The 18,133-nt window shown below is 31.7% G+C and overlaps 3 protein-coding genes across 3 annotated transcripts; 2 read left to right on the forward strand and 1 right to left on the reverse strand.

Annotated features, from left to right (window-relative positions):
- Positions 1-1,906: 1,906 nt before the first annotated feature.
- Positions 1,907-2,894, forward strand: LOAG_02810 (hypothetical protein; the record flags this gene model as incomplete). Its single annotated transcript, XM_003138347.1, has 2 exons — positions 1,907-2,065; positions 2,664-2,894. 2 exons carry the CDS (start codon positions 1,907-1,909, stop codon positions 2,892-2,894), a joined length of 390 nt encoding a protein of 129 aa, XP_003138395.1.
- A 5,700-nt stretch (positions 2,895-8,594) lies between these two features.
- Positions 8,595-9,447, forward strand: LOAG_02811 (hypothetical protein; the record flags this gene model as incomplete). Its single annotated transcript, XM_003138348.1, has 3 exons — positions 8,595-8,633; positions 9,050-9,173; positions 9,275-9,447. 3 exons carry the CDS (start codon positions 8,595-8,597, stop codon positions 9,445-9,447), a joined length of 336 nt encoding a protein of 111 aa, XP_003138396.1.
- A 7,170-nt stretch (positions 9,448-16,617) lies between these two features.
- Positions 16,618-17,405, reverse strand: LOAG_02812 (hypothetical protein; the record flags this gene model as incomplete). The annotated part of the gene is made up of 2 exons (XM_003138349.1): positions 16,618-16,825; positions 17,281-17,405. 2 exons carry the CDS (start codon positions 17,403-17,405, stop codon positions 16,618-16,620), a joined length of 333 nt encoding a protein of 110 aa, XP_003138397.1.
- Between the last annotated feature and the right edge of the window lie 728 nt (positions 17,406-18,133).

The following is an 18,133-nucleotide window of genomic DNA, read 5'->3' on the forward strand; positions in this document are numbered from 1 at the left end:
ACTACTACTACTACTACTACTACTACTACTACTACTACTACTACTACTACTACTACTACTACTACTACTACTACTACTACTACTACTACTACTACTACTACTACTACTACTACTACTACTACTACTACTACTACTACCAGCGAAGCCAGAAGTAAAAAGTGCTCATGAGTGACTTATTTTATACAGAAAAAAGAGCAGAATTAGTAATCCGATTTTCAAACAGAGAAATTAGCAACAATATGGTGACAGAATCATGCACTTCTTGTATACCATTAAAAGCGCTGTTGTGACACATGACAACATGCTATGCTATCGGTATATATAGACACATACGCATTAAATAGATTTCTCGAAAAACGACGGTGACCCATAAATGTTACTGGACACTTTTATCTTTTTTGTGATAAAATAAAATAAAATAATTGACAGGCAGGTAATTTTGGGAGGGGCGGAGAAGATAAGGAAATGTTTAGTTCCTTTCTGTCTTCAATTTAGCAATAAAGTGACATGACGCTCATTGAAACTCTAAACTCGGCAAATAGATCTTTTAACAACTCCATCTTTAAAATGTACTTACACATGTCAATTATACCTGTGAGACTTTCAAAAAGTACACTTTGCGCCAATTACTCTCAAACTGTTTAACTTATTTCAATTGTATGGAATTAAGATGCATTTCGAAACTTGTCGGAAGGGCAATATTAACTAATAAGCTAGAAGAAATCTGATGTATTATCATCTATTTATAGCATTTCTAGAGGAAAGTAATTCCTGTAGAATAGGGTCGTCATATTTGCGCATTCATTTATCGCATGTTCTATCCATTAGGCTAACTTGACACTTTCCCAAAACTCTTGAGTTCAGCAAGTTTATTTCAATATTGTTTCAATATTTTTCGATTCTCTTTTCAATCTGATTAATTTGTGAATTTTAGCAACTTCGTCTCCAAAATAAACTCTCTTCTTTAAGAGTGAATAAAGCGAGCAATTAGCAAAATCATTCGAGCAAGAACGCCCATCAAAAAATCATTTGTGGGCGCAAAGCGCAAAATTGATATGAAATTATGAAGGAAACAAAAATAAAAGACTGAAATATTACATGAAAGGATGCTAAAGCAAGAACGCAAGAATAAAAGCGCAATCGACGCAGAGCCAAAACTCGAAAAGTGTTGATGGAAGAGGATAACAGATCTTTGCTATCCATTCCTCCACTGGTGGCGAATGGTAAACGTACTGTGAATTCGGATTGAAAACTTGTCATACCCACTGAAAAAAATGACAATCTTGTCATACCCATTACGCAACCCATACTTCAAAATAAATAATGCCTTTGTTTTAATCCAGACAAGCGGGTTCCTTTTGATAAATTTCAATTCATTTGCTTTCACAGTTTATCCATCTTCTAGAGCTTTGGAATTAGATATAAAACCTCCAATAATTAATGACGAATCAAAATGTTTTGATCTGAAAATGAAGTTTTGACATTGCCTCTTATATTTTAATATTCAAACATAACAAAATTTGACTTAAGATAAAAACTTTCTATAGATCTGCTCTGTATTATGAAGAAAAGCTAAAAAGGATTATTTCTTATTTCTCTAGTGAAACTGAAGATGAAAATGATTAAGATCACATACATCTGAATAATCTTATAAGTATACCGCCAACTGAAAGATTATTTTGAAAAACATTTGTTTTTCAAAATAATGTCTCTTTTTAAAAAGTAGATATCCAACGTATATTTTAAAAAAAAAGAACAAAAAACACTTTATAATCTCTGATGAAAGTATTGAAATTAAATGATGGGAAAGCTTATTACATGGATTTTTCTATTGCAAATTCTGAATCGTAAGTTTAGAAACTGGAAAAATCTATAAAGGAACAAAGTTTGAGCAATAGAGAAATTAATGCGAAACATATGCAAGAATCTTCTTCAACCGTATTTCGGTGTAAATGGACCATCCTTTAGAATGTTTATGCAAAGCAGTTTGCAGCTTCTTGTGTCATGCTATCACCCCCTTCGACGCATTGAATACTATCAGTACGCTGATATTCTAATATATCCGGTGAATAAAATTGACTGCTCTGTTACTGCAGTGATTTGAATGATTTTTCTACTTGATAAATATGTGAATTTTGGTAGTACTTGGCGGCATAAATCAAAGGGATGTAGGTAATCAAAACAAATGTCGTAAGCAATGCTTGTTTTGATGGAAAATTCATTTTATGGTAATTTATTTTCACAAAATCTACTTCATTTTAATTACAAAATCAGATTTTAAAAATCGACAAACTTATTTTCTCCCAATTATTAGTTATATTTCAGCATTCCTTTTGAATCATCAAAAATGATTCAGCTGTAGTAGTTCTAAATACAATTAAGATCAATGCTTCTTATGGTAAGCCCAAAAATCAAACTGTGCTTCTCCATAGATTCTCTTCGATCTCTTCACTCTTTTCTTTCAAAAATCATTCAAATCCTTCAGTGTCAACATTTTCAGAAAAAAAAAAACAGATCCATTTCCATTCTTAGGCTTGAAATTTTACCAATATTTTCATCATACTTTCCAGATGTCACATTATAATATATATCGCTGTTTCCAAAGATTCCACAAAAGAAAGATTTACATAAGCAAAAATTGTCTGAGATATCATACATTACAGAGATTCAATTTTGTATTTTGTAAAGGAAATTGTCAATGGATGGTAATGTTGCCATATATAGAGATATGTGATAGGAAAGTTGAAGGACATGAAATGATACAAATTTATATTTCATATTCTAAAGTAGTACCAATAACAGCGTCACATTTCATTTCATCCTCAGTTTTTGGCTTCTCGCATTTACACATAATCTCATCTCATTCTAACTATACATGGATAGAGTATGCTTAATAAAAACTGGCCAATCCTGTCTTGGCTAACACTAAGCATATAAATAAAATACGACCTTAGCAAAATGAACGGCCCAACTGCATCGATTTTATTTATATGATGCAATCGTACTCTCTGCATGCATCTTTCTCCTCCCTCTCATCTCTCTTTGCAACACAGTTCTTCTCCATGTTTATATATGATATATATATATATATGAAAATATATATTTATATATAATAATATATATATATATATATATATATATATATATAAAGCCTTTCCTCTCTGTGTGGGATGAAGAAGGGGAGGGAGAGATGCAGAAAATTACATAAACTTCTGCCATTTAGTGCAGCTGTACTTTGCTCCTAGAAATCATTCCTGCTAAAAGCGGGTAATGTTGCTATGGCATCTCTTTTCAACAAATGCTATGTTTTTTTTTTCTTTTGCAGAGGTCACAGCTTAAAGCTTATTTAGCACCTGGGCTTTCATTCATTTCACGTCACAGTTGAGAATTTATGTTTACGTAAATTTTTAGTAATTAAGAGTGTTTCGAATGACTTCTATAAAATAACCAGCTTTTTAAGTCTAAATATTATTCTAAGGAATAGGATTGTTGCGTGGAAGCAATGTACTGTTCAAATAAATATTTCGGGACAGTTCGTATATAATTGGTTGAAAAGAAAAGAATCAGTTATTTCGGTGGAGGCAAACAAGATGAAAGTTGAACTTGTGAAATGTGGGATTTTCTAAGAAATAACTTTTTTCCTGTGGGACATTGCATTGTACAGAAAAAATTTTAGAAAGTTTAAAGCTCCCATTGAATAAAAGAGGGAACAAAATACGCCAAACAAAAACTTTTCCGCACTGAAAATTCTGCGGCCTTAACGATCTACTGAAGAGGCATTTTCCTGCTGTTCATGTGTACTTACCCATCAAAAACAAATATTTTAGAACAAAAATTATAATTTTTTTATGGTTCAAAGCAAAATTCTTCCTAATTTTTCGAAACAAACATTTCAAAAAATTCTCAAATGTCATCAAACATAGAGCTGAATAATATGTAAATTTGTTTTGTTTTAAGGAAGAGATGAAAAATCAAACTTTTCTCAAAAAATTTTCATAAATTACTTATGAATTTCTGGACTTATTGCGCTTGGGCTGATTCATTCTAAATAAAGATAACATGTTCCAGAAGGTTTTCCGGTCAATCTGCAAATAAAAATGGTGCCACACGAAGAAAGTAGTGGAAAAAAGGAAAAATGGTCGAATTCTAGAATTCCAGAATTTCTGCATGATATTCTTTGGAGAAACCTACCATTTCTCGTTATGTTTTAATTGACTACATTGGTAAATCACATACTCCTCTAATTTGTAAAAAGCGACTGTTTGGCAAATGATGCAGAATCAATCAAATTATTGCCTCAGAATTGCTTCTGCCCGCCTTCAGCACTTTTTTCCTTTTCCGAAAGGTGGTAGAAGTGATTGTCTTTAATACTTGTCCTACAGATTCCTATTATGTGTTTTTTCTTTTTTATGGAATTTATTCCTTCCAATATAATTGCATTTGTTCGCAAAGTAACTTTTCCTCTTTGTAAAAATTATTCGTTATTTCACTATCGGAAACACTACCTATCACTACATTTATAGTCCAAGATAATCTCAAATGTCTCGCTTTTGCATGATTTGCCGTTTTGAGGACTACAATATTTGCCGGTAGTTCTAGTGTATCGATGATCTTCATTTTAGAATATCGAAGGAGTTAGTCAAAATTGATGTTGGTTCACCAGATTTACAAAAATTTGAAGCAATTAAATTACAAATGGATTATATTCCAACATTTGTAAATTATTAATTACTGGACTGCCGAAACTTCCTTGTTCCTTGTATTACTTTTCGAAACTTCCTTGTATTAGGGGTTATAATTGTAACAATTATTTTTTTAGAGGAAAAGAAAATGTATTAAAGTTACATGTAGCTCAATAATTCGTGGTTGTAGAATTTTCTTGTGGATTTCGGTGATGCAGAGTAAGTTCTTTTTTTATGCTATTCGTTTGAATAGGGTTGGCTAAACGATTTATAAAATTCTATTAAGAAATACCATGAACTACCGACCACTCTCCTGTTTCAGTTTAAAACTGATTCCATTCCTTCTTCTATGGCAACTACCTAAAAATGCAAACAGTTTATAAAACAGTGTTAATTGCCAGCTTCCCTTCTGAAAACTTCACACAGCGCTTTAAATTGTCAGTCTCAATAAACTGATATTTTCGCTTTTTTATATTAGCTTCGAAAAAAGACGTAGAGAGTTTTCTGAATGATTCGAACACTGATAGAAATATGTTTGTGAAAAGGAATAATAGAATAGCCTAAAAGAAGAGTGAATTAATAAGCTGACCATTGGTGACGTCCTTCACCGGTTGAAGAAAATGATAGATAATATGTAAAATGAAAAGTGAAGTTGAAAGTAACAAAATACAAATCGTTCGTTTTAGAATGAATGCAACGAATATAAACTGAGGAATGAAAAAGTACATTTCTAGACTTAAAAAGAATTCTGTATTCAGTTAGTCAAACTGATGAAGAGTACTGTTTGAGTGATGGGGGATGAAGTTTATTTTTCTAACCATCTCATTTACTTATTCTCCACTTCGTTTCCTTTTCCCTTTCTTAACTCATATTCTTTTTATTTCCTCGACCTCACATGGCATTGCTATTTCGAAAACCAATGAAATAATTACATTTTTTCTTTCAATTAAAGCATGCATGGCTTAATAATAATCAGTTCAGAAAAAAAAGATGCATCCTTTACTAAATAAAAAAAAAAATCAAAAGTCTAAATAGAGTGGTTTAGTCTGATATAGCTTATTTGTGATAATAATCTGTTATAATTCCTAAAAAATCAATCAATAATCAACAATTCAAGCTGTATGTCAAATACGATTACAAGATCATCATCATTTTCACATAAATTTTTCTGAGAAATAGAAAAAAAAATGTCAGAAAACAAAAATAATTGTTATGTTATGCAATAAAAGGCAACTATTAGCTCGGAATAATATTCGATATGCATTATCGCAAATATGAAACAAGTAGAAGTACAGGTAATAATGCTACATAATTGTATTACATAGGCCAGCGGAAGATCGTATTGCATGAAGACTTTACTAGTTCATGGAGCTAGCAAAAGATCTTTTGGCACAACTAGCATGTCGAACATATCGACTAAGTTCATGTGCAGCACAATATTCAATCTTATTCTCTAGAACATTATGTGTATCTCAGCTCCAGTTTTCAATTATCTTCAAGTCTGTGTCACTACTACCACTAATTTTTGCTTGGGAACAGATTGATAGCATGAAGTTACTAAAAGCAGCAATTGTCCATCCGATTCCTCATTGTAATTTTTTGTCCAAGCTATCACATCCATGGTAAAAAGACAAAGAAGTCAACAAAATTTGCCAAAGCAGTTGATTTTTTTAAGTTTTTAAGCTTCATATGTAGAATTGTGAGGAATAGTTAGGAATTCATTGAAGGAATATGAACATGTTTATTCTCAAAATAAAGCTGAAACCAGAGAACCATGCGTTTTTTTTTGCTCAGCAAAGAAAAAAAAAAAACAAGTCAGAAACTCACGGTTTACCGGAATATCTTTATGATCTGGACAACATACCAAAGAAACTCTTTTTTGAAAAAGAAGTCTTCATAAAGACAAGTTGTAGGCAAGGTTATTGTATGTGTTTTTGAAATGACCAAGTGAAGAAAACCAAAAAGAAGGCTATATCACCACTCCCTGAAAGTGAGATGTGGGAAAATCAATGTTATTTTCAGGATCTCCCATATCGTCCCTAAATAATAATTCACACTGTTATTGCAACAACATATATCAACGCGACATCATTTATTCAGCAAAAAGAAGAATTGAATCGACAAAAAAAATTGATGGAGACGAAAGGATGATTCGTTTGTATGATATTTTAAACATGAGGAATAACAAGGTTCAGCTGAGAAGCTTAAGTTTCCTCATCTGTCGCCATAAAGAATAGGAAGAAAGTGAAAAACTGGTGATACATACTGTAATAATGGTAATGAAGATAAGTGTGCTTGTAAAAATGATCCACACATCGTGAATCCAGCATCCAAACCAGCTATTGCTGGGCTCAATTCTTCTCAGCATATTCATACAAATGAAAATCCAACCTATAACAAGAAAATTAACATAAATTCATATTCAAAAAAGGAATCCTTTCTTTGCTATCTTCATTAATTGCACAAAATGAAATATTTCATCAGTTTTAGAAGATAAGAGAAATGATGCAAATATTGATAGTGATGCTTGATCAACGTATTCTACTATCATATTAATGGTGGCCCATACAAAAGAAGATCTTATTTATTAGAATATCAAATTTGTTACCATTTAAAAAGAAAAAAATTATTGTAAGTGGAATAGTGAATTACCCTCAATATTTCTGACTTTGCTCTTCAATAAGCCAAAATAAAGTGAGATTCTGTTATGGTATAAATTTTGCATAGCATTGGAAGGTATTGTAAAATGACCGGAGACTGGTGTCACTTTGATCTTTTTTGTGTACATATTTAGAGTGGTCAGCTAGAAGAAAGAGTACATATTTGTTCCTCTCGAAAATGCAGTTACTCCTCAGCTCTGTTATTAAGAGATTCATCTGCTAATTTTTTTTTTTTTTTTTGGAAAGAGAAGAGAGTTCATAGTGAATGGAGAATTAAAATTTATTTCAAAAAAGAAAGAATCTCAACTCCATCTTCTCCGATTTTTCACTATGCATTTATTTTGCTTATTGACGGTGGAAGTTTAGAATTAAAAAGTGATTCAAATGGCCAAATCTTTAAACAACCAGCTGGTCTTAATCTTGGAATTTTCTAAGCATTTTGCACTTTGCCGTAGACCTAAAAAATTCGTATGCTAATTGTAATTTGTTAGAAAAATTGTAAAAGTAATAAATTAGTAAGAAATAGGCTCTATTTGAAATTAATTGTCCATTATCATCATGATAAATGTTTAGATTTCACAAATATTTCACTGCTACTATAAACATCCTTTGTTAGATTTTGCATAATTATTAAAAAGCATAATCCAAATTTCGTATTTGAAATATGATTTAAAAGAATGTTTAAATTCGAATACATTCGGTATATAACGTCTATACAATCAAATCCATTTACTCTTTCTATGAGTTGTAACATTAAAAAAGATGCTTCACAGATACACTTAATGAGTGAGCACTGATCTCTATTGCCTCACACATTACTTAGCACTCAACAGCTATGGACATTAAAAGGAAAATAGTGAATTTGATATTTATCAGCTGACTGAAAATTTACTCATTTAATGATCTCAGCCTATCCTGCTAAAATTAAATGAATATGATGATGCAAAGAATAACTGCTGCCGCACAGGCCTTTTATGGTGAGACAATGAGGTAAATGAAGTTCATAAAGTAAGTGATGAAAATGCAAATAGCATTTTGGATAGCATAGAAATCCTCAGAAATGCGATTGAAAAGCGATCTTTCTGGATTTTCCCGGAAATGGATAGATAATTTGTGGATTTTCCAGAGTGTAAGACAGATTGTGTTGTAAAATGCTTCACTGTTCCAAAAACTCGACATTTTGATATTCTAGAAAATATGATTAATATATTTTATATTGCTACATAGTCTAAATGAATCCTTCTCAGGACAGATGCAGAACACATCTGCCGGATATAAAAGTTGCATTTATGTGTGTGTTGTGTGTGTGTGTGTGTGTGTGTGTGTGTGTGTGTGTGTGTGTGTGTGTATGTATGTTGTGGAAAAAAACCATTTCGAATATATGGAGAAGTCGATGAATGATCAGTATTGTGTTAACACTGAAATGTTCTCTCCCTTTCTCTCCTTCTCCTTGAAGCATATTCCAAAAACATTCACTTGCTGTTATCACTCTATTTACTTAATGCTAGAAATATCCAAAATGATATCAGTAATTGGAATATTTGGCAGATAACAACAGCAGGAAAGCCCAGACAAGCTCAGGCAATATATATAACTGGCCTTGCATCTACCTACAATGTTTGCGAAAATGGAAGACAAGCTAGATATCTCTAAATAAATTATGTTAACTTACTGGTTATAATCTAACTTCTTATTCTATACATTTAGGATTTGGCATATTGCGGCAGTTCAGAAGTAAGAGACCTTCCGGCGAGAATTAGTTTACAGGAAAGATTAGCCATAATCAGGAGTCGGAAAGCACACGGGTGGAAAATCTTAATGCAAATATACAGTTACAATTTGATGCACAGTTACAATAGTTATAAGTGATTAGGAAGGAGCAAAAATCCTCAGCTTTTATGCTGTTATTGCAATAAATATAATAAATTGCAGTGAGACAACAATTTGCATTAGCCAGGCCTCGTCACTCTGCACTTAGAGTATTAGTTTATGTGCTGTGTAAGCTAAGATGGAATTATCATGATAGTAATATAATAGATATTGATAGCACCTCTATCAATCTCATCATGACAAGTTGCGTAATGACAGTAGCTGTTCATGCATGAACACACAATTATCATCCTCCAGTCTAACTAACGATGTGTCAACTTGTGGCTGTATTAGCGAAAAAATGAAAATAATAATCTTGATAATGATTCCATAATAAATGATAGTACTTGCAACAGCGGTTAGAGGAGCTATAAAGTAGTTGATTGAGCTCGAATCAATGAACTTTTAAAGCTTTCGGTTGATTACCTACCTAATAGTCCATATAAGTAAGTCATCGTAGTTAGAGTTATTAATGAAGTTCACAAATGGTTCTTTTCAAGAATTGAATCAATACACGGAGCTAAAACATTTCCCAAATATCTAATTGAAAATTCTATAAGTTAAGTTTTGTTAACTTCTGAGTAAAAATTTTGTAAGCCAAGCTCCAAAATTCGTGTGAAATAATAATGGTAGTAAAGTTAATAGCAAAAATTAGAATAAATTATGAAAGTATGAGGTAATAATACCGATGGTAACAATAAAAGTAACGTTAATCATGGTTTACAATAAAGCAAAAATATATGAAAAGGTAAAGACCATTATTCTCACCGCCATATAATATGACAGAGGGGGATGTTACTGATATGTAAAGGTTTGTATTATGAAAGGCACGAAATGCTGTTTAGATAGTAAAGAAATACTTTGGAATTCATGCAATTTTAAAATAATTATCAATAGATATTGCACATATGATAATTATAAAAAAAGAAATTACTAAAGATGTTGTGAGGCTAGTGGCTAAATAAAATCATTTCTCCAAAGTTTTTTTCTATCAGATTTCGATGATAAGCATTACTTATAATTTTCATCGCTTATCTCTCACTAAAAAAACCTTGACTTGCCAAACTCCTTCATCCTTTTCAGTTTTATTGAATTCAGACTGACGAAGCGTCGGGGGTTAAAGTGAGTTCAAGAACCAACAAAAAGTACTATTTCTGTGAAAGGTTAGACTTACTGGACTTATCCTACCATTTCTTAACAAAATTATTACTTTGCGCTCATGCAGCTAAGCTACTAATGCTGCTGATGGCTCTCATTGTGAACCTATTGCACATCGCGAGTCATATCAGCTACACAAATAAGAGAAAGGAAGAAGGATGACATTAATCAAGTAGTGACAGTGTTGTGCCTGGGAATAGAGACAGACAAGGAGCGGACTTGAACTAGCAGGCTGCTTGACCAATGGAAAGAACCGGAGAGAACGCTACCTGTGCCTATGTGAGTGCTCCCATTTCAATGACGTCGTTAACACTATCAAAATATTTTACACAGTTCTAGTTTACAAGGACAGCTGCACTAGTTGTTCGAATGAGCCAACTCACTCGTAGGTCTTCCCTCTTCCACATGTTTGTGTGTGTGTGTGTGTATGTGTATGTGTGTGTGTGCGTGTGTATGTGTTCAAGAGTTGTGAGTATTGAGATCTATAAAAGAGAATAGGGATAGTGGATGGAGCCCAAGTCCCCAATACCTATCCCACATCTTTTTCTGGCTCGGTGCATTCTGGTCAAGTACACCAGTGAGTCATTGGCAAATGATTCAACAAATACTTTCCCGTCAAAGTTTATCATCCTCAGAAAAATAGATAGCAAACTTATGACTCAATTAGAACTTTGCAACTCTCAAAATAATTGCACAAGTACTGACAGTGAAGTGTTTCCACCTTAAGCCTCCTGTATAAATCCCTTTCTACGTGTCACTCAAACTCTGTAAAGACTGTATTAACTTTCTAGTAGTGGAAACTGCAATATTTATTTTTGTGAGTAGGCACTTCAATTTAAGATTCCAGGTCTATAATACGTAGTTGCCCTTTAAGTACTGCAAAAGTTCTTCTAAAGCCTCAAATTGAAAAGGACGCGTCATCTTCACTATATTGGAAGTCTAAAGAAACGAACAAATTTTAAAGCCGTCATGGTGTTTATTTATTCTGCTTAAAAACCTTTATAGCATTTTTATTTCATTGAAAAAAATGTGACGAGAAGAATTCGCAGAAAAGTTCTTGACTATTTCCTTGCTGTTTGCCATTTTGATTTATTTACGAAGGTTTAGATTTGTCGCAAAACATGAAAGGACTGCTAAGATTTTAAAGCACATTTCAAAGATCAACTTTAAAGACCAACAATTACCAATCTAATTAGCAATTCGTTTTTTTTTTTTTTAAAGAGCAATTACTGTAAATTTTTGGTGGTGACGGAATATTTCAGTTTTCTGTTTGGAAAACAAAAATTATTTGATAAAGTCAAAGATTATATCCGGCTTATCAAAGGTACTCTCAATTATTGCATTAGCAGTTGGTAGAGAAGATTTCTCTTCCTCGACAAGTGAGCAAGTGAAGTTTTCAATGAAACTAAACAAATTCATCTCCTATTACTGTATAACAAAGTCGTTTCAAAAGTTCTCTTATCATCTCGATAATTCATGTCTGGAAATGAGCAGAAACGCTTTGTACTACATTGGACATGGTTTACTGAAGCACATGCTAAACTACCGCAAGATTATTCTACTCTAAAAGAATTATAAGCTATTTTTAAGGCGATGAATGGAGAAAATGAGAACTGAACGTTAGTGGAAGTGTGGGTTGAATACGAAACTCGAATTAAGTTTCCATTAAACAGTAGATATTCGTAAGTTCACAGCAGATGTTGTAGTGTACAGTGCACAACAAAGTATTGGTTATAGAATTATGCGAAGATAATGTAGTCAATTTTCAAACTTGTCACTCTCTCTATTAGTTATTTCAAAATAATCCAATGTTCCCTGGTACATTATTCAAATGTTTCGAGACATAATCAAGTTAGAGTTTGCTAAATTATCAGTTATAATCAATCATTCGTATCCTAAATATCCGGATAATTGGCGAGAAATTTTACAGTTCTGTAAAGTTTTTTACATAGGATGTTCCCTAAATTCATAAATAATGCTTCAGAATTTTTTTTAATGGTTTCAGAAAAATTTAATGCTTCAGAAGAATTAATGCTTCAGAAGATTAAAAGAAAAAATATGTAAAAGCACGGCAAAAATTACTTTCAGGTAGTTTAAAACTTCAGCGTTTCAAAATCTTCCTCGTTTTAAAATTTCACAGCTATAGCAAAATGTCAATGATAAAATATTGTTGTCATTTAGTTAATAGTCAATGCTATCAAACATGAAGTTTCCCAAAATGAATATTCGGATTGCAATGCTGTAAGTAAATTTACCAAGTTTATTGTTAATAAAATATACTAAAATATACTAACGTATACTAAAATAAATGTATGAAAATAATTTTCCTTTCCAACACTAAAACTCATTCGCTATCTTTCCAAAATCGATTTGAAGTTTATATATTTTTTAAAATAACTTTCGGTAATTTCCACTTCACATAGTATAGTACTTTAAAAAGGAGTATACTATGAGAAATGAAAAAAATTCACATTCCTAAGCCTTCAGGACATCAATAATTTCTAATCATAGCATAGAATTTGTTGCGTTGAGAATTTCTTTCTGATCCGCAATGAGGCATGTAGCATAACGTATTTTTAGGCCCTAAAAATGTTCATCAACAGAGAACTAATTTAACCAGTGAAATGCTATCAAAATGTTTTATTATGTAATAATGCATAATTTAAATGGGACGAATATTAATTTACAAATTTTTTTCACGAATGCTCGCATAGCACTCTGCTGACCAATCATCGCTGAATTTTAATCTTAATTCTAGTTTCATATTAGTTTCATTTCTTCATATAAAATCCATGTAGATTAGCATTTTTGAAAAGTAATACAACAGTGATAAATGTACGATAATGCAACGCACTTGAACTTCTAGTCCTGTAATTAAGGCAAGATGAAAGATTATGGGATGATTTTCATGTTTTGCTTCAGAAAGGAAGTGAAAGATTAGTAAAGTATCAAGAAATGTCACTTAAAAACAATAGTTGATTTATGTTTTTATCATAATGTTATTCTAACAAAAAAAAAACTGATTAAAAAGTTGGATGATAAGATAATTGGTTTCTAATTGTAAGACAATTGGTTTCTAGTCTTCTGGAACTAGAAACAGATTAAAATTTAAGGCCAAATCTTGTATATATTTCTTAATTTAATTCTTAATTTAAGTTTAATTCTTAATTTAAGTTTAATTCTTAATTTTTTTAATTCTTAATTTAAGGCCAAAATCTTAAATATTGTATGTTTTTTATATGCTGAAGCACTTTTTTAATTTCAATAGCCCATGGAGTTAGTTTTCAAATCAGATTGAATATAACTAAAAATAAATTTACTGTTTTGTTGGGTGGTACGTGCTTCAGCATATAAAAAACACAAGACATTCTAACGCTGCTTATTATCCTTCAAGATGCTTTTTGATAGCATAAATTCAAACAACTTGATCCAAATTATTATTTCTTCCTTGTATTCCTTAGTCACTTGAGAGATGATCAAAATTTCAAGTTTTTCTGCAGAGGAAACAGTTTTTATTCTAGAAACCTGACTGAGATAATAATCAGAAAAGTGCAAATTCAAATATAGTGACAAAATAAAATCCACGTAACCTTGAAATTTCTGCTTAAAAATTAAACTTCACAAATATATGACAAGTATTAATGACACAACTGTTTTAGGTAAGCAGTAAACTGACAAGTTAAACACAGAGCTCCTACACATGTTACGATGACTTTGGAAAAGCTGGGTGAATTCGAAGATAATTTTCGATGAAACGGAAAAAACAGAACTTTCGAAGGAAGATCGAATCTTAGTACGATACTTTGGTTGATGAGATGGAACTATACTTTGGTCATTATTAAATATGAACTTTCTAGAACAGGATAAAAAGTAGTGAATAAATTTTTTGGAAGCATAAAGAGAGTCTCTTAAACATATTTGCCTTAACAGTTCGATGTTGTAAAACAGATTCCGGCAGTGTATCTTCAAAGAAGGATGACTAAAGGATTAAAAGAAACGACCGGTTCGTTGATTAGTTCCATCGTTTATTCTTTCCAGTGACATTTTCCAGTTGATTTGTCCGCTGTCGTCGTTACCCTCAAAGATTTTAAACAATACAAAAAGTATGTTTTGATCATTTAAGGTGTTCCTTTATATGAACTGCCATCACCATCATCAACAATAGTTTAAGAGCCCTGCCCTCGCCCTATCCTATCATCGCAATATGTAAAAGGTACAGTACCCCTCTAGTCCACCCCTTCCCCCATCTCTCTTTCGTCTACCCATTCGAACCGTATTATATATAACAATGAACCAAACCAGTACGCATATCATCATCATCTGTCCCATTGCTTCCCCCGCATTGTCCCCATACATTCCACCATTTATGCATTTTAACCAATCCATCTCTTCCATTATACCATGTCGGTTATTTTTTTAAATAAACAAATTTTTCGAATAATTGCCAAAAGTCAATCGGTCGAAGTTTTTCAAGGGAGTTCGTTCCTCTTCGTCCACACATATTGTTACTTTAAGCGCAATTGATCTATGAACTTTTGTACTTTAATTCAGCGAAACAATTCTAATAGAACAAACTTTAATTGGTTGACTAACACTTTAGCTGCAGAAATTAAATCCTCTACATTGATAAGGAGAAAAAAAATTGGTAAATTAAAATTCACATCTTTTTTTTAAGAGCTAAATTTAAATTGTTTTAATCCGGTGAGTTCTTCCGTCTTTTCTTACACTTAATTTATCAGCCTGTCACTTTTCCCACTGATGTTTTCATCTTCACCGGCATGACCTTACATGTTTAATTTCTCACTTAATATTTAGATGCTTAAATTCTCACTTAACTTCTCCCCTGCTTGTGTCATTTAACAAATCATGGTCCATTTCCAGTCTCGGAGTATGTTGTAATGACTATTCATCCTAGTACGCTCAATAAAATCTGCCGCATCTCGAAGAGATTGAAGTTTTTTGAGGCATGAGAAATTAGAAATTGAAATTTATTTAATTTCACAATATTCAGGACAAAAAGAACGAAGAAAATTCACAGTAGTAATATAGACACGTGGTAAGTTATGCATAAGTGAGTTGAGTAGATGTAATAAAATACTCAAAACATCTTTAAGATTGAAGAATAATTAACAGAATGGAAAGGGGAAGCAGAAATTTTATTAACTTCAGGAAATATAAATTCCACTTAGTTCTGCCCTTTTATTGAATAAACAAAATTTTACATGTATAAGTAAGTGGCCTCCGAAGATCTTAAAAAATTTGAGAATTATTTATTATAATAAACAAAGTGTGATTTTCGGAGTTCGGAAGAGATTCCCGAATATGGTAGTTTCATTCCTTCTATATGACTGCGAATTTCACAATAAGAAGTTTTTCGAATTGGTAAAGTGCAACTAATTGAATTACAGAGAATGATGGACGGATAAATCCAAATTGCGACCAATTTATGATGGAGAAAGAAGTTCTAATAGATAGAATGGAAAAACTTCGTTGTAAAGAACTATGGGAAAAATAAAAGTATTACAATATATTTTCTAACTAATTTTAAATTGTAAATTCTTGACTGTGCGAATAAAAAGCAACAGTGAGAGATGGACCAATTTTAGAAAATTAAGCATTATAAAATTAACTTTTAAAGTTAAACCAAAAATCTTCTGAGATTAAATTTAGAGGTATTGCATCTCAAATAATCCAAAATAAAGTTTTAAGCTGCAGCTAAATCAATCAACGAAGAATGACTTCATGACAATTGGATTTTGAAACATTTTGAAGTTCGGAGGGATAGTATCTGTAAATTATGGTAAAAACTGATTTTTTTCGTTTCAGCAATACTGGCATACCATCGTATCACATTATTGTTATACAAATGTCTCCGCAAATCTTTATACAATTGGTTACGAATTAATCATAGAACTTCAAAAAACTCATGTATGTAAAATGTGCATATTGCACATGCATGCATATGGTAACTTCAGAATGATGTTTGACTGAAACATGAGATTGCAATTTTTATACAGCGTGAAATACGCTTTCTTTTTTTGCTTTTTACATATACAGAAGCAGAAGCACTTTATCGAGCTATTAAGCAGAGATAAACAATTAATTAAATGAAGAGAGAAATGTGCCTAAATGATTTATACAAAAATATAAAAGAGAAATGTAAGACTAAGATAAAATGACTTTACCGTTTTTTCGAAATAATAAACCTACAAATTAATAATCCTATTTATCTTATGAAATTCATCCATTTATCGAAAACTGTCTTCCAAATGATGCAGCTGATTAATTTTATACAATGTTTCCAAACAATTTAACATCCCAGAAATTTGCTTTCTCAACAAAATATTTATCTGTTTTTGGTATCTAGAAAACGTATCCATGCAGCTAGGCTGGAATATAGCTAGCGCTATATTTGGCCAAATATCTGCATTATATAATTTGTAGCCCAAGTTTATGCTATAAGATAAATTGGATTCCAAATATACCCGCAACGAATAAACCAAATAAATTTTGCATAAATTGCAAAATATAAGAAATTTGATGATTGATGATGATTTCCTGTGATAATTATTATATATTATGATAGTATATATAATATTTGCATGGAGGTGTCATTTTATTATCCTTATTCAACAGCAACCAGAAGGAAATATTGACATCAGCCCATTTTTTTCATGGCAACTTAAGTAGTTAAAGGAATAAAAAGAAATATGAAATGGTTAACTAACAGTTACTTCGCATTTAGAGGAGTTCCAGCTTTTTCCCTTTTTTTTTTAATCAGTTCATTTTTGCTGCGGAGAGTTTTATCTCGAATACTTGAAATATGATAGCTTTCGAAATCGCAGCTTTTTCTCGACACTTACCATTTCTCCGATCATCAATTTGTTTCCTCTTTTCATCCATCCAATCACCTGTCTTTCTGTCCTGAGATCAACAGGGTCAAAAGTGTCAAAAATGCGCTGATTAAAAGCGCCAAGGACTTATTTGCAAGGCTTTCATTCGCCAAAAGTATTTGATCTTCATCTTTTCGACTCATTAAAATTTGTTTCTATCAAATAAAGAATACAAAACAACAAAAGTGTCGAGAGGAAATTCTTTGGAAAAATGAAAAAAGGTATAAAATTGGATGTATTTGGAGGACATGGCGGTGGTATGACTGATCACGATGCATTTGACAAATGTACACTCACTCACTTTTCGGGTCCCACTTAAAGTACATTTTTGCCTACCACTCGTACAAGAACTCTATCCAGTTATATAAACAGGTGGGAATGTTAGAAGTCTTGGATCATGAAAAGGAATTACTTGCATATTATTAAGCAAACGTTGCAATAATTAATGACAATAGTGATAATAAAAAAAATAATGAAAATAGTAATGATAAGAATACAAATTATACAATATTCTTAGTTTAATCATTCTAAAGTTCTGCTCTGTTTATGCCCAAAATAATAGTGATAGCATAACTGCATAAGCATAAAGTATCTGTTTAGGGGAAGGAATAAGACTAAACTTCCTCATGGATAAATTAAAACAAATCACACAGAAATAATTTACACGATGTTGAACTCAATGTGAGGATCGAAATTGAGATTAAATAAAATTTTATAAGCTACAAAAGATTTCATCATTTCCAAAAAGAAGTTATTAACGATGTAGTTGTGCTCAACTACACGTACTAGAATTTGCAAGAGTGAAATGGTTTCCTCGCGACCAAACATTAAGACTCGAAATTCACACAAACCCAGTAATTAGCCGCTTCTT

Source organism: Loa loa, assembly GCF_000183805.2.
Source record: "Loa loa unplaced genomic scaffold supercont3.148, whole genome shotgun sequence".
Classification (NCBI taxonomy): domain Eukaryota; kingdom Metazoa; phylum Nematoda; class Chromadorea; order Rhabditida; family Onchocercidae; genus Loa; species Loa loa.